We start from the raw sequence: 26,134 nt of genomic DNA, 5'->3' as shown, positions 1-26,134 counted from the left end.
GCAAAAGCAAGGCTTCGGGACTCATACCCATTTGTGGGAGGATGAGCTGTGAGGGTGGGAACGTGAGCTGTGAGGAAGATGCAGAGATCCTTCAGTGCAATTTGGACAAGTTGAGTGAGTGGGCAAATGTATGGCAGATGCAGTATAATTTGGATAAATATGAGGTTATCCACTTTTGGTAGCAAAAACGGGAAAGCCAAATTATTATCTGAATGGCCATAAGTTAGGAGAGGGGAATGTGCAACGAGACCTGGATGTCCTCGTACACCATTTGCTGGAGATAAGCATGCAGATGCAGCAGGCGGAAAAGAAGACAAATGGTATGTTGGAGTTCACAGCGAGAGGATTTGAGTACATGCATAGATACATAGAAGATAGGAGCAGGAGGAGACCTTTTGAGCCTGCTCTGCCATTCATCACGCTTATGGCTGATCATGCAACTCAATAGCCTAATCCTGCTTTCTCCCCATAGCCTTTGATCCCATTCTCCCCAATGAGAACAGGAGCAGGGATGTCTTGCTGAAATTATACAGGACCTTGGTGAGGCCACACCTGGAATATTGTGTGCAGTTTTGATCTTCCTATCTGAGGAAGGATGTTCTTGCTCTAGAGGGAGTGCAGCAAAGGTTTACCAGACTGATTCCTGGGATGGCAGGACTGACTTATGAGGAGTGATTGAATCGGTTAGGATTGTATTCACTGGAGTTAAGAAGAATGAGGGGGGATCTCCTAGAAACCTATAAAATTTGAACAGGACTAAACGGGGTAGATGTAGGAAGGATGTTCCCCATGGTGGGCGTGTCCAGCACCAGGGGTCACAGTCTGAGGATATGGGATAGACCACTTAGGACAGAGATTAGGAGAAATTTCTTCACCCAGCGAGGGGTGGTCGACCTGTGAAATTCACTACCACAGATTGAGGCCAAAACACTGTTTTCAAGAAGCAGGTTGGTTATAGCAGTTGGGGTGAAGGGCATCAATGGGGGGAAGGCACGGTAGCATGGTGGTTAGCACAATTGCTTCACAGCTCCAGGGTCCCAGTTTCGATTCCCGGCTTGGGTCACTGTCTGTGCAGAGTCTGCACATCATCCCCGTGTGTGCGTGGGTTTCCTCCGGGTACTCCGGTTTCCTCCCACAGTCCAAAGATGTGCAGGTTTGGTGAATTGGCCATGCTAAAAATTGCCCTTAGTGTCCAAAATTGCCCTTAGTGTTGGTTGGGGCTACTGGATTATGGGGATAGGGTGGAGGTGTGGGCTTGGGTAAGCAAGCTGCTCTTTCAAAGAGCCGGTGCAGACTCGATGGGCTGAATGGCCTCCTTCTGCACTGTAAATTCTATTGAATTGGATGACCAGCCATGATTATGATGAATGGCTGAGCAAGCTCGAAGGGCCAAATGTCCTCTTCCTGTTCCTATTTTCTATGTTTCTATTAGGGTCCGATGGCTTTTGTTGCAGCCATCTGTGAACCCGCTCTTGCTGTAATGGAAAATCAACCAGGAATTAAAGTAGATCCTTGAGAAAGCTTTCGACCACCTGGATAATGTCCCCGGTTTCCTGAGTGTTCTGGCACCCCGTGAATTTGCAGGTTGTTCTGTCTCGTGCCATTTTTATGGTGTTGTCACTTGTCCTCAACTGCCTGTCTCTCCCGAGGTGAATACGAGAGAAGTCTGTCGCTGTGTAGGTTGCTACCCTCAACCATACTGATTCTGATCTCAGAACCTCTTTCCCAAATCGCTGACAGTTTGCTCCAGATCTGAGAACTGAATTATTCATTTTTCCCAAGGGTGTGGTTTACTTTTCTGTGTTTTCTCAGCTCAGTCAGGATAATGCTCCGCTCAGACGTTTCCATAGCTGAAGGCAGTGCTCAGGTGGGCCTGTTGCTGCCATGTAGAGATGGGCTTCTGACTTCTGCATTTCCGTCATCCTTAAGTAATTTTGATTAATCTCTCTTGCATCTCAAACGTTAGCTCATTATGTGTCTATATCTATACTCGGTAAGTATTTTGGGGTGATTTAATTAGTGGACGGAGATGGATTCTTGTTCGGGAAAACAGAACAACACTCAGCAGGCAGTCGGTTCTCCAGCTCCCTCTAGTCAATCCTTCTCTTTCAATCTGAGAATAACCTTTTTCTGCCTCTGGGAAGGTTCTCAAGCCATCTCCTTATAGGTCTTTTAGATCCAACGTACAATTTATGGGACAATACTGCAATGCCATATGGAGAGGTGTGACAGGTTGACACCAATTCCTTAGACGACTCCACTTCAAGACCTGAACATAAAAATCTAGGCTGATGCTCCATTGCAATACTGAGGGGGAGCTACACTGTAGGTGTACACCCAGGTGTCGGATTTCAGGCAAAGTGTTGAATCGAAGTCCCGTCGTTTCTCTCGGATGAATGTAAAAGATCGCGTGACGCTAGATTAGAGAAGAGTTTTCCCCAGTGTCCTGGCTGATATTTATCCCTCAATCAACGTCACAAAGACCAGTTAGCTGGTCACCATCACATTGCTGTTTGTGGGAGCTTGCTGTGCGCAAATGTAGTTCCTGTATTACAACAGTGACCACACTTCAAAAGTACTTCACTGACTGTAAAGCCCTAAGGTTGTGAAAAACACCATAAATACAAGTCACCCTCTGTAGAAAACCAGAAATTCTCTGATTACTACTTTTCACTATTCACAGGCGTGCTTCCAATGGTAGGATTACCATTATAAAGTAAACCTGCCGATGACAATGAAGGGCAGCACAGTGGTTAGCACAGTTTCTTCACAGCTCCAGGGTCCCATGTTCTGTTCCCGGCTGGGCCACTGTCTGTGCGGAGTCTGCACGTTCTCCCCGGGTTTCCTCCGGGTGCTCCGGTTTCCTCCCACAGTCCAAAGATGTGCAGGTTAGGTGGATTGGCCATGATAAATTGCCCATAGTGTCCAAAAAAAGGTTGGCTGGGGTTACTGGGTTACGGGGATAGGGTGGAGGTGTGGGCTTAAGTAGGGTGCTTTTTCCAAGGGCCGGTACAGACTCGATGGGACGAATGGGCTCCTTCTGCACTGTAAATCCTATGATTCCCTTTGGTGATGATTTTCCAGGGTGCTTCTGATTTCCTTATGCTATTGACAATAAATATAAACAGTCAGCAGGGATGTGCGGACTCACAAATACACAACTACTCTATCTCACGCCCAAACACCACCTTCGAGAATCAAGTGTCGTCACGTGATATATATGTGACCATTCTTGATCATCATTTGGTGTTAAGAAGTATTTACATTAAATTGTTAACTCTATCTCCCGTACAATTTACATATTGTTACACCCTTCACTTGCCCAAGGAAAACTGAGGCCTGTTTAATTGCTTAGTACTGTAATGATGGGCAGCGCGGTGGCGCAGTGGATTAGCCCTGCTGGCTCACGGTGCCGAGGTCCCAGGTTCGATCCCTGCGCTGGGTCACTGTCCGTGTGGAGTTTGCACATTCTCCTCGTATCTGCGTGTGTTTCACCCCCACAACCCAAAGATGTGCCGGCTAGGTGAATTGGCCACGCTAAATTGCCCCTTAATTGGAAAAGAAAATTTGAGTACTCTAAATTTATATTTTAAAAAAATACTGCAATGACTGCTTTTCTTGGTCAAAATATTCTAAGCCTCGGCAAGTTATTAATCTGGTGAAATATTCTTTTTTTTTTTTTTTAAAAAACCATGAAGCCCATTACATGACTTTGCAAATGAGCCCTTATATCATCACCTGCATCAGTGAATCAAAATCCACCACACTTCCTGCAATTTAGCAAAATTTCCTGCCACTGAGCTGAAACTGGCACATTTTCTTTAGCAGATTTGATGGGCCGAATGGCCTCCATATGCTCCTTTGTCTTATGATCTTATTGCATTGCCCTGTTGCATTCCTTACCCACTCCATCATCATTAAAACTTTTTCTGTGTGTTTCTGCATCTCCGAACCCTTCCTTCTCTCTCCACCCGTTTCTATTTTGCAAGTTCTTTTCATACCTTTGGACTGCATACCTGAAATGCTGCCGCGAATCATGTTGTGAAATTTATCCCGCGGTGTTTTTTTTCCTAATCCTGAGAAGTGAAGTGGCTTAAAAAAAACACCTGAAAAACACAAAGAAGTCTCCCTTTCCGGAGTATTGCCCTGGCTATGATATAAAGTGGTGCCTTCGTGGCAACTAATGGAAGTTGCCCCACATTGCCAATAGTTTCAAGAACTGAGGTTCTGGTTTTGATTCCAGCCCAGTTTCACTCGAAGAAGCATTGCCTTTTACGAGGGTTCGATGCATGTTCTGACAAGTGACTGAATTAGGCACCTCTGCTGTTCCACACGCTCAGAATGGTATTTTTTCCTGTTCATGTGCCAGAAAAAAAGTTACATGAGGCACCTAGCAAAGCTTAAAAGGAATTACAGCTTCTCGATTGAAGTTGAGCATCAGGTGCATGGATCTCTTATTCTCACTAGCAGAAAACAGAACGTTGCATGATTTTTCGACACGCTCAGGCAACTTGTCCCTCTAGCTTACCTGACTACTGATTCCACTTATTGGTTCGGGGTCTACCTGATTAGCTCATTGGGAGCACTGAGAGTGCAAGTCACACTCTGGACTGAATCTTGGATTGTGCGCTGACACTTGTGCAGTACTGAAGGAGCAAAGGATTCTCTGAACTGAGGTGTCAGCATTTGAGTGAGATATTAGACTTGAGGGACCATTTGCCTGTTTGAGCTGTGTGGGTGGATATTAGATTCCTTGACACTATTGAAGAGAGTCGAGGGTTCACCTATTGTTTCTGGATTCCCAGCTGTTTGTGTGACCATTTAGTCCCACTCAAATGCTCTTTTACTAGTCTTAGAATATTTTAAATTTAAGGTTATGGTCTGGAATGTGTTGCCCTGAATGAGTCGTGGAAGATGAAGTAATTTTCCAAATAGTAATGGAATTATATTTAAAAAGGGAAGGTTTGTAGGGCCAGTGGTGAGGGGGGCGGGGAACAGGGAATGAGATTATTGGATAGCTTTCACAGAGCCAGCATGGGCATGAATGGGCTCTTTCTGTGTTGAGTGATCTATCCAATTTTCTTTTTCTAAAGTTATTAAATCTGTTTCTGCTAACTTTTTCCTGTCTGAATCATAACAATTTGCTGCGTAAAACAAAAAAAACCTCCTAATTATTCTCTCTCTCTCTCTCTCTCTCTCTCTCTCTCTCTCTCTCTCTCTCTCTCTCTCTCTCTCTCTCTCTCTCTCTCTCTTTCCCTCTTTCCCCCCCCCCCCCCCCGACCTTTTAACCACAAAATGGCTGTCACCTGTCAAAATGGCCTGTCGACTTTGTATTGGGCAATGTAGTTTCTCTAACTTCCAGTTATACGGAGAGGGGCAGTGAGATACCCTCAATTACGAATCAGGAGAGGAGTTTGATAATACAAAGGCTTTAATAACCAGAAAACCAGACAGCTGCCGAGAAGTGTGCTCGCTGCACGCTGCCTACTGAACGTAACCTTATACACAGCTTCCTGGGGGCGGAGCCGGAGGCAGAGTCCCCCAGGGTTCCAAACCCAGTCTTAAAGGGGCCTACGCATTAAGGGTACATATGTATACAGATATCATTCACCACAGGCAGAGAATCTCTTTTTTTATACTAAATATGCTCACTTTCCTTTATATGCCATATTTTTCTTCACGAACAACGATTCATTCAGGCTGATCAGAAATCCCACTTTGCTGTTAAATGGACAACTATGAATGGTTTGTGTCCCACAAATTGATTAATTATCATTTGCAAGAATCTGGCATTCAGTGAATCATTCGTGTTTGTTCCTCCGCATCCTCTGGCACCCACCAGCACAACCCCTTCATGTCCATTGCGATGACCACATATGCCATCTGCTATAACCCCCCTGGTCCATCAAGCACACGGCCCACATTTTGTCCCCACGGGAGAAGATCGTGCAGGAGATGATGCCAGCAATGCATGGGACTGAGGCCAACCCTGCCAGGGTGGCGACCACAGTGGAAATCCTGCAGCACGAGGTCAGTGTCATGAGTGGTGGTGTCCAATACATGGCTCACTCTGTGACGCCCATGGCTGAGGGCCTTGACATCATGTCCCAATTGCTGAGGGGCTTGCCCCATACTCGGGTGGGCATTGCCGAAGCGCCTCAAGAGCATAGGCCAGTCACTGAGGAGCATCGCTGACGGCATTGACACCATGGTGCAGACAACGGGGAGGTGCCAGGACTGGTGGGAGGGGCGGAGACTGTGGGGGGAGGAAGGAAGGGAATTGGGGGTGGGAGGGTGGACAGGAAGGAGGGGAATGGGGGTGGGGAGGAAAGATGGGAATGGCGGGGAAGGGGTGAGCTGATTGATAAAGTCTCCTATGAGAATCGGATGAGGGCCTCCCCAGGCCTCTGGGCACGCCGGACCCTCGTCGCCACCTGTCCTCCATTATCCTCCTCCAACATGTCACCCCACTGTTGTGCCAGGTTGTGGAGAGCACAGCAGGTCACCACAAAGTGGGACACCCTCTGGGGGGTATACAGCCGGGCACCGCCAGAGCGTCCAGGCATCAGAACCGCATGTTGAGCAGTGAGATGCACCGCTCAATGACAGCCCGGGTGGCAACATGGGCCTCGTCCTATCGTGTCTCTGGCCTCCACACACAGGATTAATCATTGAGGGCCCCAGCAGCTACCCTTTATCCCTCAAAAGCCAACCCATTGTCCAGGTCCTCGAAGACGCAGCGGATTTGAGTGTCCCAGGATATAGCTATCGTGCACACTCACTGGGAAACGTGCACAGACATGGAGATGTGGAGGTGGTGGTCGCACACAAGTTGAACATTCAGGGAGTGGAACACGCTGAGTGGAACACGTTAAAATGTCCTGCAGGATACAACCAAGAATAGCACTCTGTCCTGGGAGTGTTTGGTAGGACAGACGGGCTGCAGTTGTCGTTGCCTCTGTTATGGGTCTCCACAATATTTAAAGATGGTTTGAGACCGGTCCAGATCCAGGACCGGGAGAAGGCCGGCAGCGGCCAAAGTGCTTAAGGGATTTATGAAACAAATGGGGGGGAGTGGATCCGTGGAGATTCGCCAGGCTGATGGCTAAAGAGTTCTCTTTCTTCTCCCACGTCCATAAGGTATACTCCCGGATAGACTTTTTCGTTTTGGGAAGGGCACTGACCCCGAAAGTGGCAGGAACGGAGTACTTGGCCATAGCCGTTTCAGACCACGTCCCGCATTGGGTGGATGTGGAATTAGGAGAGGAAAGGGAGCAGCGCCCACTCTGGCGACTAGATATGGGACTACTGGCAGACGAGGGGGTCTGCGGAAGGGTGAGGGGGTGTATTGAGCGATACCTGGAGGTCAATGACGATGGGGAGGTTCAGGTGGGGGTAGTGTGGGAAGCGCTGAAGGCGGTGGTTAGAGGAGAGCTGATCTCCATCAGAGCCCATAAGGGGAAACAAGAGGGCAAAGAAAGAGAGAGATTAGTGGGGGAAATTTTAAGGGTGGATAAAAAATATGCGGAGGCCCCAGACGAAGGGCTATACAGAGAAAGACGACGACTACAGACGGAGTTTGACCTGCTGACCACGGGAAAGGCAGAGGCACAGTGGAGGAAGGCACAGGGGATGCAATAAGAGTATGGGGAAAAGGCTAGCCGGCAGTTGGCCCACCAACTTCGGAAGAGGATGGCGGCGAGAGAGATCGGGGGAGTTAGGGACGAAACGGGAAATATGGAGCAGAGAGCAGGGAAAGTGAACGAGGTGTTCAAGACCTTTTATGAGAGGCTATATAAGTCCCAACCCCTGGGGGGAAAAGAAGGAATGTTACACTTTCTGGACCAGCTAAGGTTCCCGAAGGTGAAGGGGCAGGAGGTGGCAGGTCTGGGGGCGCCAATCGAGGTGGACAGGGAAGGCCCCGGGACCAGACGGGTTTCCGGTGGAATTCTACAGGAAGTATATGGATCTGTTGGCCCCGCTCTTGGCGAGAACCTTTAATGAGGGTAAGGAAAGGGGGATGCTACCCCCGACAATGTCGGATGCGACGATATCGCTCATCCTGAAACGAGATAAAGACCCGCTGCAATGCGGGTCATACAGGCCTATCTCACTCCTAAATGTAGTTGCCAAAATGCTAGCAAAAGTGATGGCGACAAGGATAGAGGATTGCGTCCCAGGGGTGGTGCATGACGATCAGACAGGGTTTGTAAAGGGGAGACAACTGAATGTTAATGTACGAAGGTTGCTGGGGGTGATGATGACGCCCCCACCGGAGGGGGAGGCAGAGATAGTGACGGCGATGGATGCAGCGAAGGCATTCGATAGGGTGGAGTGGGACTACCTGTGGGAGGTGCTGAAGAGGTTTAGGTTTGGTGAAGGGTTTATTAGATGGGTCAGACTCTTTTATGGGGCCCCGGTGGCAAGCGTAGTCACAAACCGGCAAAGATCGGGGTATTTTCGGGCTACATAGGGGTACAAGACAAGGGTGTCCACTGTCCCCGTTACTGTTCGCGTTGGCAATTGAACCACTGGCCATAGCGCTGAGGGATTCTAAGAAGTGGAGGGGGGTGCTTAGAGGGGGAGAGGAGCACCGAGTGTCGCTCTACGCAGATGATCTACTGCTATACGTTGCGGACCCGGTAGAGGGGATGCCAGAAGTAATGCAGATACTTAGGGAGTTTGGAGAGTTCTTGGGATACAAACTAAATATGGGGAAGAGCGAGCTTTTTGTAATGCACCTCGGGGAACAGGAAAGGGGAATAGATGCTCTGCCGCTGAGGAGAGTGGAAAGGAACTTCCGATACCTGGGGATCCAGGTGGCCAGGAACTGGGGAACCCTGCATAGACTTAACCTGACGCGACTGGTGGAGCAGATGGAGGAGGACTTTAAGAGGTGGGATATGGTGCTGCTATCGCTGGCGGGCAGAGTGCAGGTAGTTAAAATGGTGGTCCTCCCGAGGTTTCTTTTCGTGTTTCAGTGCCTCCCCATTCTGATCACAAAGGCCTTTTTTTAAAAAACAGACAGGAGCATTACGAGCTTTGTGTGGGCAGGAAAGACCCCGAGAGTAAAGAGGGTTCCTGCAGCGCAGTAGGAACAGAGGGGGACTGGCGCTGCCGAGTTTGAGCAGCGTGGAAGAAGCTGGAGATGGCGTCCTGTAAGGGAACGAGCCTAAAAGCGCTGGTGACGGCGCCACTACCGTTCTCCCCGAAAAGGTACACCACAAACCCAGTGGTGGTGGCAACCTTGTGGATCTGGGGGCAGTGGAGGCGACACAGGGGAGTGACGGGTGCCTCGGTGTGGTCCCCAATAAGGAATAACCACAGGTTTGTCCCAGGGAGGATGGATGGGGGGTTCCAGTGTTGGCAACGAGCAGGAATTAGGAAGCTGAGAGACCTGTTTATAGACTGGACGTTTGCAAGTCTGGGAGCGCTAGAAGAAAAATATAAGTTACCCCCGGGGAACGCCTTGCGGTATATGCAAGTGAGGGCATTTGCGAGGCAACAGGTGAGGGAATTTCCGCAGCTCCCGACGCAGGGGATCCACGATAGAGTGATTTCGGGGGCGTGGGTTGGAGAGGGCAAAGTGTCCGAAATATACCGGGAGATGAGGGACGAGGGGGGAGGCGATGATAGAGGTGCTGAAGGGAAAATGGGAAGAAGAGCTGGGGGAAGAGATCGAGGAGGGGCTATGGGCGGATGCCCTGGGTAGGGTAAATTCCTCGCCCTCGTGTGCCAGGCTTAGCCTGATTCAATTTAAGGTCCTACATAGAGCACATATGACGGGAGCAAGACTGAGCAGGTTTTTCGGGGTGGAGGACAGGTGTGGGAGGTGCTTGGGAAGCTCGGCGAACCACACACACATGTTCTGGTCGTGACGGCACTGCATGAGTTCTGGGGGGGGGCGTGGCAAGGGTAATCTCAAAGGTGGTGAAGGTCCGGGTCAAGCCAAGCTGGGGGTTGGCTATATTTGGGGTTGCAGAAGAGCCAGGAGTGCAGGAGGCGAAAGAGGCTGATATTTTGGCCTTTGCATCCCTAGTAGCCCGGCGTAGGATTCTACTCGTGTGGAAGGAAGCGAAACCCCCAGGCGTGGAGGCCTGGATAAACGACATGGCAGGGTTCATAAGATTGGAACGAATAAAATTTGCGTTGAGAGGATCGGCTCAGGGGTTCTCCAGGCGGTGGCAACCGTTCCTTGACTATCTGGCGGAACGATAATGAAAAGAAAAGATAGAAATGACAGCAGCACCAACCCAGGGAGGAGGGGAGGGGGGGGGAGCACTATTCTGTGTTTTTGCTATGTGTTTTTCTTTTTAGTTTTTGTTGTAAGTTCACTATATTATTTAAATAATGTTATTTACCAGTTAACGTATAATCCCTTGTTGAGTTGTAAAAACGGAAAAATGTTTGTTTGAAAAATTTTAATAAAATATATATTTTTTAAAAAAGATGGTTTGAAGAACTCCCGGGTGACCCCCGACCTGGAACGCTTCAGGCCCCCCCCCCCCCCCCCCCCCCCTCCACCTCCCCCGAGCACTGTGGCAGCTCCTTCGGTGCCCTTGAGCTGCATGCCCTAAAATGGAAATGGCTACTCGCCTCCTCCGTTCCCCTCAGCAGCTATTGCGGCAGCTTCAAGTTTTTGGAAAGGAGTTCTAAACTGCATCCATGTGATTTCTCACTGGGCAGCCGGTTAATTCCTGTGCGGCCGTTAAATTCGACCGCAATATCGCGAATGAGATGGAAATTAATGTAAATTGACGTTAATTTTTTTAAAAATTCCTTCATCAGAGTTACAAAGCCTGAGCTCCAAGTGTGGACAGGGGCAAACTCCTTGCCTGCTCCAAAAAACAATTCAAATTGAACCCCATTGGTCCCCACAGGAAAGACAAAGCAGATCCAGGCATTACACCTGACCTCACGCTCATCTTAGCCAAAAGGCCAAGAAGCAATCAAATTGGGGTTAATGATATGCCATATTTGGGTAAGATCCGTAACTCGCCGTCGGGAGCGGGCCGGTTCGATGGAAAACAGGGACGGGTTTCTCCGTCTGGTGTGGCACGCCGGTGGGATTCACTGTTTCGCCGGCTGGTCAATGGGGTTTCCCATTGCGGGGCAGCCCCATGCCGTCGGGAACCCCCCCGGGCTGCTGGCAAAACGGAGAATCACGCCGGCGTAGACTCCGGCCCCTGATTTGTGTCTGGCGCGAATCTCAGTTTTTCTTTTTTCCTGCTTTTTAACCAGCTGTGTTTATATCGCACCCATAATCTCAGTAATTTTGGCCATGACGACCATCGATTGTTGTAAAAACCCATCGGATTAACTTAAGAGTCCTTTAAGGAAGAAAGTTGCCGTTCTTACCCAGCCTGACTCCAGACCCAGCAATGTGCTTGACTAACTGCCCTCTAAAATGGCCTATCAAGCCACTGAGTTCAAGGACAATTGGGGATAAGCAACAAATGTTGTTAGCAATGCCATGGCCCATGAAAGAATAATAATATGTGTTTGCTGGATAGTGACATTGAACTTAAACCTTTGCTGATTTTCTTTCTTGAACTATCCCAGAGCAGCTCTACTAACATGGGTCCGAGACGGAAGTGGGAATTGGTTGGGTCTGTACAGAGCAATACCACAGGATTTGATGTATCTGACCTCAAACCTCAATGTTGGAGTATGTTATTCTAAAACCTGACCTATACTGAACGCTACATTTTCCATAAGGCGTTAAATTACTCCCTAAAGTTACATGATTTGAAGACCTATTTTGAAGTGTTGCAAAATAAAGACCCATTATTTTATATAAGAAAACTGACCGATACCTGTTGTTGTAGAGAGAAGATCTTCCTAACCCGTCATGAGGAAGTGTGTTTCCTGAGGAGGACTTCGGAAGCCCTGATATACCACTTACTTCCAGATTCATTATGGAAGCTAAACTGTTACCGGCACATTCTGAAGGAAGTTGTTACATTGAAAGGCAGGTACCAACTGAGCTTAAGCCTGAAAGAAACTTAAGATGAGGTTCTCGTTTAACGTTCTTTGTGGAAGGATGCATTGCTGTCCTATCTTCAGTTCTCTGTAAACTTCAACTCGTTCAAAGCTCTGACATCTTTATCCTAACTCCCCTTAACTCTTGACACGCTGCCATTGCCCAACCTAAGAGTAACTAAGAGTGTTGGATTGGCTGCTTGAAGGACAGTTATTTCCAGCTAGAACTTCTCTGCAATTACTCTCGGTAATGTGGCAAGTTTACGGCGAGGTTGGTTTCTGCAGATCTGCAGCAGATCATCTACATGTCCGAAGCTGGAGACTTCAGCCCCCCCCCATTAACTCCAATGTCCTGCCTCTTGTATACTATGTAGGATGGGACAGACCAAATACTAATAACCATATGAGCTCACAGTTGGAAATGTTGGTTATTTAACCCAAGATTTTGTCAGCATCTATTTCTAATAGATTGAGTTGTAGGGGGAAGATTGAGTTGTAGGGGGAAGTTGTAAGTTCAGATTTTCTTGGCAGCTTTTTGGAATAGGATAACTTGTGACTTAAGTTTAAATGTTTGCAGATCATCTGCGTAGTGCGAGACCTTATGCTTCCCCCCCCCCCCCGAACCAACCACTGCCAGTTCTTTGAAGCCCTTAGCGCTATGGCCAACGGCTCTATTGCAAGGGCAAATAGTAACAGGGAGAGGGGGAACCGCTGCCTCGTCCCTCGGTGAAGCCTAAAATACTCCGACCTCACCCGGTTCGTGCATACACTTGCTACGGGGGCCTGATAAAGTAGTTTGACCCACCCTATGAACCCCTCACCGAATCCAAACCTTCTTAGCGTTTCCCACAGGTACTCCCATTCCACCCGGTCAAAGGCTTTCTCTGCTTCCATCGCAGCCGCTACTTCTGCTTCCCCTCCTTCTGAGGGCATCATAATAATGTTTAGGAACCTCTGTACATTGGAGTTCCGTTGCCTGCCCTTAAAGAAGCCTGTCTGATCCTCCCCTATCACCCCTGGGACACAGTCCTCTATTCTAGTGGCCAAAACCTTGGCCAGCAATTTGGCATCTACGTTCAAAAACGATATTGGCCTGTAGGACCCACATTGTAGCGGATCTTTCTCCCGTTTGAGAATGAGTGAGACCGGGGCCTGTGACATTGTTGGGGGGAGGGTTCCTCTCTCTTTAGCCTCGTTAAAGGTCCTTAGCAGGAGTGGACTCAACAGTTCCGAAAATTTATTGTCGAATTCGACAGGATAGCCGTCCAGCCCTGGGGCCTTGCCCAGCTGCATACTCTCTAGGCCCTTAACAATCTCCTCCAACTCAATCGGGGCCCCCAGTTCGTCCACCAGATCCTCTTCCACCTTTGGAAACCTCAATTGGTCCATGAATTGCTTCATCCCTTCCCCTCCCGCTGGGGGTTCTGACTCGTACAATTTACAATAAAACTCCTTCTAATAAAGACTTTGTTCACCTCCTCTAGGTCCAAGACCATGTTACCTTCCTTATCCCTAACTCCCCAATTTCCCTGGCCGCCTCTCTCCTACGAAGTTGGTGCGCCAGCATTCTACTCGCTTTCTCCCCATATTCATAGACTGGCCCTTTTACCTTCCTCAGCTGTGCTACCGCTTTACCTGTGGTCAGCAGATCAAACTCCATCTGCAGTCTCCGGCGCTCCTTCAATAGCCTCGTCTCAGGGGTCTCCGCGTAACTCCTGTCCACTCTGAGTATCTCCTCTACTAGCCTCTCTCTCTCCGCTCTTTCTTTCTTCTCCCTATGGGATCTGATAGAAATTAACTCCCCTCTAATAACTGCCTTCAGAGCCTCCCAAACCATAGTCGCTGTTACCTCTCCCATATCATTTGTTTCCAAGTAGTTTTGGATGTTCCTATTTATCCGCCCGCAAACCTAGTCATCCGCTAGCAGTCCCACATCTAGCCTCCAGAGTGGACGCTGCCCTCTCTCTTCACCGAGTCGCAAGTCCACCCAGTGCGGAGCATGGTCAGAGACTGCAATGGCCGAGTACTCCGTCCCCTCCACCCTTGGGATTAACGCCCTGCTCATAACAAACAAATCTATACGAGAATAAGTTTTGTGAACGTGGGAGACAAAAGAGAACTCCTTCGCCCTTGGCCGAGCGAATCTCCATGGGTCTACACCCCCCACCTGCTCCATGAAACCCCTCAGTTCCTTAGCCGCTGCCGGTCGCTATCCTGACCTGGACTTTGACCGGTCCAATATAGGGTCAATGACTGTGTTAAAGCCACCCCCCATGATCAAATTATGTGACTCTTAAGTCCGGGATTTTACCCAGCATGCGTCTCATGAATTCCATGTCATCCCAGTTCGGGGCGTAAACGTTCACTAACACCATCCGGGTCCCCTGCAGCTTCCCAGTCACCATTATGTATCTGACCCCTTTATCAGCCACAATACTCCCAGCCTTGAATGCCACCCATTTAGTGACCAGAATTGCTACCCCTCTGGTCTTTGAATCCAGCCCCGAATGGAACACCTGACCCACCCACCCCTTTCTCAATCTTGTTTGATCTGCAAGTTTTAAATGAGTCTTCTGTAGCATGGCTACGTCTGCCTTTAACCCCTTTAGGTGCGAGAACACACAAGCCCTCTTGACCGGCCCATTCAGACCCCTCACATTCCACGTGGTCCCCTGGACAAGGGGTTAACCACCCCCACCCCCTGCCGACTAGCCATCCGGGCAGCACGGTAGCCTTGTGGATAGCACAATTGCTTCACAGCTCCAGGGTCCCAGGTTCGATTCCGGATTGGGTCACTGTCTGTGCGGAGTCTGCACATCCTCCCCGTGTGTGCGTGGGTTTCCTCCGGGTGCTCCGGTTTCCTCCCACAGTCCAAAGATGTGCAGGTTAGGTGGATTGGCCATGATAAATTGCCCTTAGTGTCCAAAATTGCCCTTAGTGTTGGGTGGGGTTACTGGGTTATGGGGATAGGGTGGCGGTGTTGACCTTGGGTAGGGTGCTCTTTCCAAGAGCCGGTGCAGACTCGATGGGCCGAATGGCCTCCTTCTGCACTGTAAATTCTATGAAATCCCCCTTTCCCGACCGACTAACTCAATCTGTGTTGTATAGATGTTGAATTGAGAGACATGGGGATGGAAATGGTGGATTTATAAAGTTTAAATGTGTACAAAACAGTAGAGAATGGTTCTAGTTCATCAGGGGAGAGCGAGGTTCTCTGCAATGAATGCAGAAAAAGCTGGGCAGGAAGATGAGCGAGGGCCAAGCTTTGCTGTGGGGATTCTCTATGGTTGGCCAGCCAAGCACATTTCATTCTACAAGCTCCCATGTGCACAATAGACAAGCTAACCGAGGACGGGCCGTTTCCATGGAGCTGCACTCTAGCACAAGTCAGCCCCTTCAAGACAGCAGGGCAAAGTAACTAGAGATGGTAATATTGTATTTGAGGCATTATTAATATTGTTATGATGCACTCTAATGTGAGAAACATCCTTTGTCAAAATAATTCCTTTCATTGCAACATTTTTCCCATTCCCAACAGTTCTGGAGGAAATGATCAATACAGTCTGTGATGCCGACTTTATCAATCAGGCACTGATCACATTTTTGGATGAAGATTCACCTGAAACTAATGAAGCTAAAGTCATTCCAGAGGCTCCCCCAAAAACTGGGGATGATGACGGAAGAGGAAAACCGTGAGTCGCCATTTTATAATGTCTTCTTCCTCGTTTGTTTGTTTTAGTGAAATGTGATTGAACTGTGACCGTACTGCCTCTTTGAACTCTGACCCCACTCATGAGGCAATGTTCCTGCCCAGGGGCTTCTTTAGGGTTTGCTAGTTACCACAAGTATACCAACGTAGACTGTTATTTATTTTATAAAGTTCCTGACTATTTACAGAAAAATATATAATTCTACTTCTGTTTTCCATCAGATCTCTGTTACTTAACCTAAAGCAACTGTGACTTTGAATCATAGTTAAATCTGTACTGTGTGCCCTTGATAACCCTTTACAGTCAAAAAAACTCAAATGAGGAAGCTTCAGAGCAGGGCCAAACCTGATGCACCCCCACATGTGGCGTTACTGGATCAGGAGGGGGCATCCTTGGCAGATTTGTTTTGTTGCATTAAAGACAGATTTAATCGTAACTGTGTTTGTGCATTTCTCACCTGCAAAGTTGAGATTTTATAATTCTGTTCTTGCAGGGAATTTAATATTCCCAAGGAGAAGGAGAAAAAGAAGTCAAACAAAAAAAGTGAGTCATTCCCCGCAGAAACTTCTTTGTGAATTTTCTTTTTACAGCTTTGTCCTGTTGTGCCTCTTGCGTGACCTACTTTGACTCGGTATTTCAATTCTCTTCTCCCGCCTAACATCCTGCGAGTCACTGATAAAGGCCCGATGGACACATCACAACCTCCCTCTGTATTCTAAAATTCTATCCTGTATTAACTTCCAACGACCTCTTACATAAGGAAGGGAAGGCGTGGGCGGCATGGTAGCACAGTGGTTAACACTACTGCTTCACAGCGCCAGGGTCCTGGATTCAATTCTGTGCAGAGTTTGCACGTTCTCCCTGTGTCTGCATTGGTTTCCTCTGGGTGCTCCGATTTCCTCCCACAAGTCCTGAAAGACGTGCTTTTTAGGTGAATTGGACATTTTGAATTCTCCCTCAGTGTACCCGAACAGGCGCCGGAGTGTGGCGACTAGGGGATCTTCACAGTAACTTCACTGCAGTGTTAATGTAAACGTATTTGTGACACTAATAAAGATTATTATTATTATTCATAGTACCCAAGTTGGGCGAATTGTCCTGGTGGATTGGAAAATAGCAAATCCAACACCTAGAAAGTAGGAAACTATAGGCCAGATAGCCTAACAAGTGTCACACTGTTTGGGTGATGTGCATCAATGTAAATGCATGTAGGCTAGCTAGACACTAGAGGGAGCACCAAAGACATCACACACACACACTCAACCAATAGATCAGTTAGACACGACAGGACCAATGGATATTCACGATACACAAGGAGGTGACACGACCACAGAGGGGCATTACACCAACCCATATATAAAGGACACCACACACATGATCTACCTCTTTCCAGTGGAGAGTCAGTGAGGACAGATATAGGGTTGATTCAATATTACACCCACCACGTGGATTGCAGCAACTGGTTAGTCAGTCTGGGTAGCTATAGTAGGAGTGGCAGTAGTGTCGAACCTGAGTAATAGAAGTGTAAATAGTTTAATAAATGTGTTGAAGTTATCTCTACGTCTGAACCTTCCTTTGTCAAGTGCACCACAAGGAAGCCGCTTATGTTACACCTACAACATAACAAATCATGGTACCAGGACTGAACTGTTTCAATCCAGATAGCCATACCTCAGCGTATAGCGACAACCAGCAACGATACCCAGGCAAGATGTTTGAGATCCAGTGCCACGGCGATCTCTGCGAAAACTGGCAGGCATTCCAGCAAAAGTTTGAAATCTTCCTGGTGGCAGCCGAACTAGAAGAAGTGGCCGATCCTGAAAAAACCGAGCTTCTCCTCACCATCGCCGGTGCCAGAGCAGAAGAAATCTTTTAAAAATTCAAGTTCTCCAAGGGGCAAAACAGGAGCGACTTCCAGGCAGTCCTGGACAAATTTGGCAAATACTGTGAGGAAAACACTCCAACCAGCAAGAAAAGGTGAGAGAAGCGCCAGTACTCACCTCGAGGCCGAAATCCCGGAGCAGAGAAAATTTGGGTCGGCGGCCATCTTTCTACAGGGATTGCACTTGCGCAGTTGCACGAGAAGCGCACAGAAAGGGAAGGTCCGTTGGCACATGCGCACGACGCCGCGCATGCGCAATCACGAAAACGGCCATCGGTAAAGGAACAGCGATCTGCGCATGCGCTACGTCACATGCGTCATGATGTCCGAGGCCCCGGACCACGCCCATTTAAAGGGGAAACATCACAAATCAAAGAAAAAATCTCTTAAAGCCGTAAAACAACCTTCTTTCACCTGGAGTGACAGCACCATGCCTCAAATTGAACCAGGAAATGAAATTAACCTCCAAAGAATCCTGCAACAAGCAGGTACCTACGCCAAAACTGATGATTCCGACCTTGAATACTTCGATACCGACCTTTACATTTTCTCTGGACCTCGCAAGCCCAATGCCAGCTCCAACGCAAACAGTGATGATATGGTCCTAGAAGAGTACGACTCGGATGAACCTTTCACCTTGGGAGGCTACCCCAGTCCCAAATCCGAACCGCAACTAGACTTGTTGCACATTGGCGACCCCGTACTGAATCCGACGCAGACGCGGATTCGTTCTTCAGATTTGGGGATCTTCAGCCCAGCAGATATGACATCCCAACTCGTGAGTGCAGGATGATGCTGCAGCCTGAAACCAAGAGACAGAGAGCGGTACAAGCCCACAGAAAGCAGCTGCGGCCACACACAGCATGGTCCACGCACCGCTCAGGGTTCCCGACTCTACGAAAGAAGACTCCACAATTGCAGAAACGCAAGACTCCAGAGCCCAGTCCTTGCACGAACAAGAAGTGACTCCTGTGTCACAAGCCTCCACAGCGAGCTCGTGGACAGCCTCCACGGTAGAAGCAACGCAAGACTCCGACGCACAGTCCTTGCAGGAACAAGACCATGAGGGTCCAGCAACCACCTCTGACCAACTAGCGGCAGACGATGCAAATCTGCCATGCTCAAGTAAACAGCAAGAAGACTATGAAAATCTACCATGCTCCAGTGCACAGCAGGACGACCATGACGGTCTATCATGCTACAGTGAAGAACAAAGCGACGATGACAGTCCAAGCCCAAATGAAGGACAACAGCAAGACAATGACAGTCCACCCACATTGTTTGCACCATCAGATGAAGACACTGACAATTTACCAAACCCCAGTGAACAACAAGCAGCTACTGAGGCTCTACCCATGGTATGTGAGAGGAGTGACGACAGCATCCCACTTTCCATGCAATATGTGCAAAGTGACAGACCTCAGCTAGTGTGTACAGAGGCACTCGACGATCACTGTGAGACCACTGGTGACTCCGGTGACACCATGATACTTCCACCCTCATTCGCTCGAAACTCTCCACAAGTCAATGCATTCTTGCATGTTCCGACTCCAGACGTGCAGCTTCAAGAAATCTCAGCTGACTCCAGTGAACCTGCTAAGACTCCGGACGGGGAGCATCAACAAACCAACACTGACTCGGTTAAGACAGACCAGACTCCAGATGGGGAGCAACCAAACGCCGACTCTGATTCACGTAAGCCGGACTTTACTCCAGACAGGGAGTGCCGCAACCTCAGTGATGGCACGCTCAGGGTGACAGCAGATGCCACAACGACAGGAGATGGATCACTTAACAATTCCATTGGGTCAGTAATAACAAGCAGCGGCTACAGTCCAAGAGGAATACACCAATATTCACCACAGCTATATCCACACATTTGTTTCCACACCAGCAGTGCAGCCAATGACAGCTCATGCTGGACAAACCCAGTATTCAGGCATGCAGCAGCCAGCAGTCTACGCAGCATATTCTCAAACAGGCCAGCACTACGGATTGCCCACTAATGGAATCAAGACCGAAGGAGGACTACCGAAAGCACAATCTGCACTACAGACTGGATTCCTTAGTTACAGCCCAGGATTTGCTGCACCCCAGCCTGGCCAGACGGCATATTCCTATCAGATGCAAGGTTCTAGTTTCACAGCATCACCAGGTATTTATGCAAGCAGCAATTCTGTTTCCAAGTTGACAAGCTTCGATGGTTCTCAGCAGGATCATCCTTCCAGCACAGCACGTGGCCAGAACCAGTATGTACAGTCTTATCCAACTTCAACATATGGCACATCCATGACCTCGAATGATACTGTTGATGGTACCTCTTCAACGTCAACACCTTATCAGCTACAAGATGCCATCCGACAGCACCATCACAAACATCGGAAAAAGAAAGGGACTCCAAATCAGACAGCAAAGTGATTTGACCACTTCTTGGTTCCTGTGGCACAGGGACGTTGATGGCATTCATAACCAAGAGAGACATTTGACCATGATGATTGATGGTTTACCTTATCTATCTGTTCTTTGTTCAATTTTCTTAAAGTGGACAGAAAATATGAACATGTAAAAAAGGGGGGATGTGGTGATGTGCATCAATGTAAATGCATGTAGGCTAGCTAGACACTAGAGGGAGCACCAAAGACATCACACACACACACACACACACACACTCAACCAATAGATCAGTTAGATAGGACAGGACCAATGGACATTCACGATACACAGAGGTGACACAACCACAGGGGGGCATTACACCAACCCATATATAAATGACACCCCACACATTATCTGCCTCTTTCCAGTGGAGACAGTCAGTGAGGACAGACACAGGGTTGATTCAATATTACACCCACCACATGGATTGCAGCAGCTGGTTAGTCAGTCTGGGTAGCTACAGTAGGATTAGCAGTAGTGTCGAACCCGAGTAATAGAAGTGTAAATAGTTTAAACGTGTTGAAGTTATCTCCACGTCTGAACCTTCCTTTGTCAAGTGCACCACAAGGAAGCCGCTTATGTGAACATAACAAATCCATCAAGAATGTTGGGCGGGATTCTCTCCGCCCAGGCCGGGCCGAAGAATCGCCGGGACGGGCGGGAATCTCGCAACGCCGCCCCGACGCTGGTCTGCCGATTCTCCAGAGAGCGGAGAATCGGCACCATTGGCGCCGGCGTGGTCGGCGCAGTGCTGGTCGGGGGATGCTCTACACGGCCCCGCCAGCAATTCTCCGCCCGGGATGGGACGAGCGGACACGCAAAAAAAAAAACGAGTCCCACCGGCGGGACCTCGACGTGGATACATCTGGGGGCGGCCTGTTTGGGGGGGGGGGTGTCCGACCCCGGGGGGCGGGGGGGGGGGGGGGGGGGCGGTGCTGGCCCGTGATCGGGGCCAACCGATCGGCGGGCCGCCCTCTCGGACTGGGGGCCTCTTTTGTTCCACGCCAGCCCCTGTAACCCTACGCCATGTTGTGCCGGGGCCGGTGCGGAGAAGGGAGCCACTGCGCAGGCCGGCGGCACCCAGCTGACGCCGGGGGTCGGCAGCTGGAGCGGCGTGGGTCCCTCCAGTGCCGTGCTGGCCCCCTGTAGGGGTTAGAACCGCTGCTCCTGAGGCCATTACACAAGATAAGAAGAGTACATGGTGTAGGGGTAACATGTTAGCATGGTTAAAGGATTGGTTAGCTAACAGGAAACCGAGTAACTGGTCCATTTTTTATTTTGGAATTATTTTGCCAAAGGATGTTTCTCACATTAGCGTGCGTCGTAACAATATTAATAATACCATCAACACCTTGGAGTTCACTGTTGAACATAAGTTTAAATAGAATCACCACATCCATAACTAATGGCCTCCTCTACCGGTCCCTCAATGTTGATTCACTATCTCATCAGGATTTTAAAAATTTATTTATTCCATCATGGGTCGTGAGTGTCACTGGCAAGACCAGCATTTGTTGTTCATCCCTAATTTCCCTTGAGCTGAGTGGCTTGCTAGGCCATTTCTAAGGGCATAGAACACAGGACATAGAAAAATACAGCACAGAACAGGCCCTTCGGCCCACGATGTTGTGCCGAACCTTTGTCCTAGATTAATCATAGATTATCATAGAATTTACAGTGCCGAAGGAGGCCATTCGGCCCATTGAGTCTGCACCAGCTCTTGAAAAGAGCACCCTACCCAAGGTCAACACCTTCACCCAACACTAAGGGCAATTTTGGACACTAAGGGCAATTTATCATGGCCAATCCACCTAACCTGCACATCTTTGGACTGTGGTAGGAAACCGGAGCACCCGGAGGAAACCCACACACACTGGGAGGATGTGCAGACTCCGCACAGTCCGTGACCCAAGCCGGAATCGAACCTGGGACCCTGGAGCTGTTGAAGCAATTGTGCTATCCACTGTGCTACCGTGCTGCCCTTAAGAACAAATTAATCTACACTATATCATTTTACCGTAATCCATGTACCTATCCAATAGCTGCTTGAAGGTCCCTAATGTTTCCGACTCAACTACTTCCACAGGCAGTGCATTCCAAGAACCTACCTCTGACATCCCCCCCCCTATATCTTCCACCATTCACCTTAAATTTATGTCCCCTTGTAATGGTTTGTTCCACCCGGGGAAAAAGTCTCGGACTGTCTACTCTATCTATTCCCCTGATCATCTTATAAACCTCTATCAAGTCGCCCCTCATCCTTCTCCGTTCTAATGAGAAAAGGCCTAGCACCCTCAACCTTTCCTCGTAAGACCTACTCTCCATTCCAAGACGCCCGGGGTCGGAGGATTGTGTATTATTGTGACGCCTAGACCCTTTGCAGTGCTTTTCCATCATCGTTTATTTGTTTTTTTTTTTACAAGTCTGCGGCTTCCTGAGACAGCTCCGCCAGTGGCTATCCTCCTGAGGAAGCTGGTTGGAACCACCAGCTCGCACTGCCCCACTACGTCCCCGGCAGCGCTGGACCTGTCCTACTGCGTGTTTCACGCAGGCTGCCCATTAGTCGATCAGCCAATGTGAGATTGCGCCGCGCGGTGCTCGCAGCTGGAACGTGCCCGCTTCCGATCCACCGAGTGTGCATGCCCAGCAGGCAAAAAAATTCAGCCCTTGGGTTTCTTTGTGTCTCTCCAGTCAATTCAACTCCAGTTGCACTTCACAATTCTCCTCGGATGGAGCTGCCGACGCTCTTGTTATAATTAGGAATTGTTCAGCCATTTTATTGTTGGGGCTGTTTAGCACAGGGCTAAATCGCTGGCTTTGAAAGCAGACTAAGGCAGGCCAGCAGCGCGGTTCAATTCCCGTAACAGCCTCCCCGAACAGGCGCCGGAATGTGGCGACTAGGGGCTTTTCACAGTCACTTCATTTGAAGCCTACTTGTGACAACAAGCGATTTTCATTTCATTTCATTTTTGTTGTTTGTTTTTACTATGGTTGGAGAACTTCCAAAATTTTTAAAAATATTCAAGAGGAACAAAAAGAAGAAGAATCCTGAAACCAAGCCATCGTCGGATCACATCGATGAAATTGATGGAAGGGCTGGGTCTGAATGTTGCCAACCCTTTAGATCACTTCCTTGCAGTGAATCTGATTTGAACAACCGAGCTGAAGATTCTGCTGAAGAAGAGGATTTAAATTTCTCAAATGAGGTTTGTTGAAAACCCTTCTAAAACCAGCTGGTAGTTGTAGTTCAATGCCTATTTCAACATTAGTACACAATAATGAACTACCAGAGTATCTTTTTTTCCCTTTTGACTACATTTTTAACATATGTTTCAATTAAATTTACATTTTTTTGTCCTGCAAGATGTTCTTGTTGAGAGGTGTATTAATGACAGAATCTAAATATGTTAGAAGAGGACAGGACAGCTGGACCCCGTGTCCTTTGGAAAGGAATGGTTTTCACACTTCTTCAGTCCGTAGGATGGTTTATTTTAAGTGACCATTTTCAGAGTGCCGAACAATTGTGGACCAGTTCTGGGAATCATTCCAGAAAGCCTATTTGGTACTGCCGACAACTTTGACGTTTTAATAAAGCTTCCAGTGATGGAATATTCTAGCCTCCGTTGCACCCAAGATGCAGAAAACCCACCGATTGGACTCGATATGATCCCCAAAGTCATGCCCAACAGTAAACATCATGAAAAAAGCTTTAAGGTTGCTGTCCGCCCGATAAAAGATGCACAGAGCTACGCCACAAGAGTGGCTGATGCTGCCTAAATCAGATATCTTAGATCTATATTAGAAATGTGTGGATCAGGGCAGCACGGTGGCGCAGTGGGTTAGCCCTGCTGCCTCACGGCGCCGAGGTCCCAGGTTCGATCCCGGCTCTGGGTCACGTCCGTGTGGAGTTTGCACATTCTCCCCGTGTTTGCGTGGGTTTCGCCCCCACAACCCAAAGATGTGCAAGGTCGGTGGATTGAACACACTGAATTGCCCCTGAATTGGAACAAAATTGATTGTGTACACTAAATTTTTTTTTTTTTTTTTTTTAAATGCATGGATCTATATTAGGAATGCGTGGCTGATCAGCTTCAGGCCACCTCCGCATCCTTTTCCAGAGAGTGTTGTGAGCAGTAGGTTTAACTGCAGAATTAATCATCAGCTTCATCAAGATTATAGAAATGTGAATTCATTTCCTCTTGATACTTCAAGAGAATTTTAAACCATTATGTTCCCAAGCAACTGCAAGGGAGTGAGTGGAAAAAATGAATTGGTTACTCTAAATTTTTTTTTTTTTAAAGAGCGACAGAATCACAGAATTGTTATGGCGAAGGAGACCGGTCAGCCCGTTTTGTCTGCATTGGCTCTCCAGACAAGCATTATGGCTTCGAGCCTCTTCCCTGTACCCCTGCATGTTGTTGCTATTCCAGTAATCATCTGAAGTCCTGTTGACTGCTTCAATTGAACCTGCCTCCACCACATTTCCAGGCTGTGCATACCAGACCCACCCACTTGTGTGAAAATAACGTTTCTCGCATCACACTTGCTTCTTTTGCAAATCATCTCAAATCTCTGCCCTCCCGTTCTTGATTCTTTTACAGGCGGGAACAGTTTCTCCTTATCTACTCTGTTTAACTGAAGTTTCTCATCCCTGGAACCATCCTGGGTTCAAGTTCCACCCAGGACTTGATGGCCAAGGAGTGTGTGTGTTAATAATGAGCCTAAACCAGTTTTGTGTCAATCTGCAGACCCGTGGCTGGCAGTAAGAGTGGGAGAGATTCCAGGTCAGCCACGTGTTGGAAAGAATGTGGAGCTATGGGTAGTGATTCTAAAGCGACTGCGACATGCATGTGAATACTGCATGTTCCAACAGCGCACTGGACTCCCGGGTAAACTGTAATACACACCTCATCTTGTTGTCAAAACTGATTCTGTGGACTTCCGGTTGCGGCTATGCGGAGCTAAGCCGCACGAATCGGCAGCTCCCGCGAAGACGGACTTTCGGGCTCGATAGAAGAGCCCCAACTGAACTTTTCACACGGCCAACCCTTGGGGAAGAGAGGAGAGAGGTCCCCCACTGACCTGTATGGACCGGACCCGCAGCGAAACGGGCAAAAAAACGCCACTGGAGTAGCGGGAGAAGAAGGGTAAAACAAACAAAATGGCGGCGGCCGGGGACAAATAAGAGATGCAAGAATTCATCAAGCACTGCTTCGAGGAGCTGCGCAAGGAGATGGTGGCGCCTATGCTGGCAATAATTGAAGGACTTGGGGCAACCCAGAAAGCCCACGAGGTGAAGATTCAGGAGATCCAGGACAAAGTGAGTGAGAATGAGGACGAGCTCTTGGGCCTGGCGGAGAAAGTGGAGCGGCACGAGGCGCTACACAAGACGTGGGCGGGAAGACTCGAAGACCTGGAGAACAGGTCGAGGAGAAACAATCTGAGGATCCTGGGTCTCCCAGAAAGAGTGGAGGGGGCCGATACCGCGGCATAAGTGGGCACAACGATCGGGGCGCTGATGGGCGCGGAGGCCCCCCCGGGATTGCTGGAGCTGGAAGGGGTGCACCGGGTGCTGGCGAGGAAGCCCAAGGCAAATGAGCCGCCAAGGGCGATGGTGGTGAGATTTCACCGGTTCACAGACAGAGAGAGGGTCCTGAAATGGGCCAAGAAGGAGCGGAGCAGCAAGTGGGACAATGCAGAGATCCGAATATACCCGGACTGGAGCACGGAGGTCGCTAAGCGGAGAGCGGGTTTCAACCGGGCCAAAGCGGTGCTGCATCGGAAAGGAGTGAAATTTGGAATGTTGCAGCCAGCGCGACTGTGGGTTACACATAATGGCCAACACCACTACTTCGAAACGCCCGAAGAGGCGTGGACCTTTATACTAACTGAAAAGTTGGACTCTAATTGAGGGTTTGTGAGGGTGGGGGGTATTTGAGGGTTGAAGTATGATGGCGGTTGTATATAGGGGGGCAATCACGCGCAGGGAATGTTATATGGGCTGGGGACGAGAGACTAGGCCGCAACAGAAGCTGCGTTGGGGGGGGGGCGGGGCAGGCTCTGGAAAGCGCGGGGTTTTTCTCCCGCGCGCGGGAAGAAAGGTGGGAGGGGGAATGTAGGAACGTCT

The 26,134-nt window shown here is 48.9% G+C and overlaps 1 protein-coding gene across 2 annotated transcripts in view; it reads left to right on the top strand.

The window, feature by feature from the left end:
* Window positions 1–26,134, top strand: part of LOC140421265 (uncharacterized) — a 106,018-nt gene that overhangs the window by 41,710 nt on the left and 38,174 nt on the right. For both annotated transcript variants that reach the window (XM_072505850.1, XM_072505851.1), the window contains exons 4-7: window positions 11,829–11,971; window positions 15,521–15,674; window positions 16,186–16,235; window positions 23,005–23,213. In XM_072505850.1, coding sequence (XP_072361951.1) covers window positions 11,829–11,971; window positions 15,521–15,674; window positions 16,186–16,235; window positions 23,005–23,213 — 556 coding nt within the window. The remainder of the gene's footprint in view (window positions 1–11,828; window positions 11,972–15,520; window positions 15,675–16,185; window positions 16,236–23,004; window positions 23,214–26,134) is intronic.

This window comes from Scyliorhinus torazame, chromosome 5 (genome assembly GCF_047496885.1).
Source record: "Scyliorhinus torazame isolate Kashiwa2021f chromosome 5, sScyTor2.1, whole genome shotgun sequence".
In the NCBI taxonomy this organism is placed as follows: Eukaryota; Metazoa; Chordata; class Chondrichthyes; order Carcharhiniformes; family Scyliorhinidae; genus Scyliorhinus; species Scyliorhinus torazame.
The sequence above is the reverse complement of the archived record's forward strand: the minus strand, read 5'-3'. Positions and strand labels throughout refer to the sequence as shown.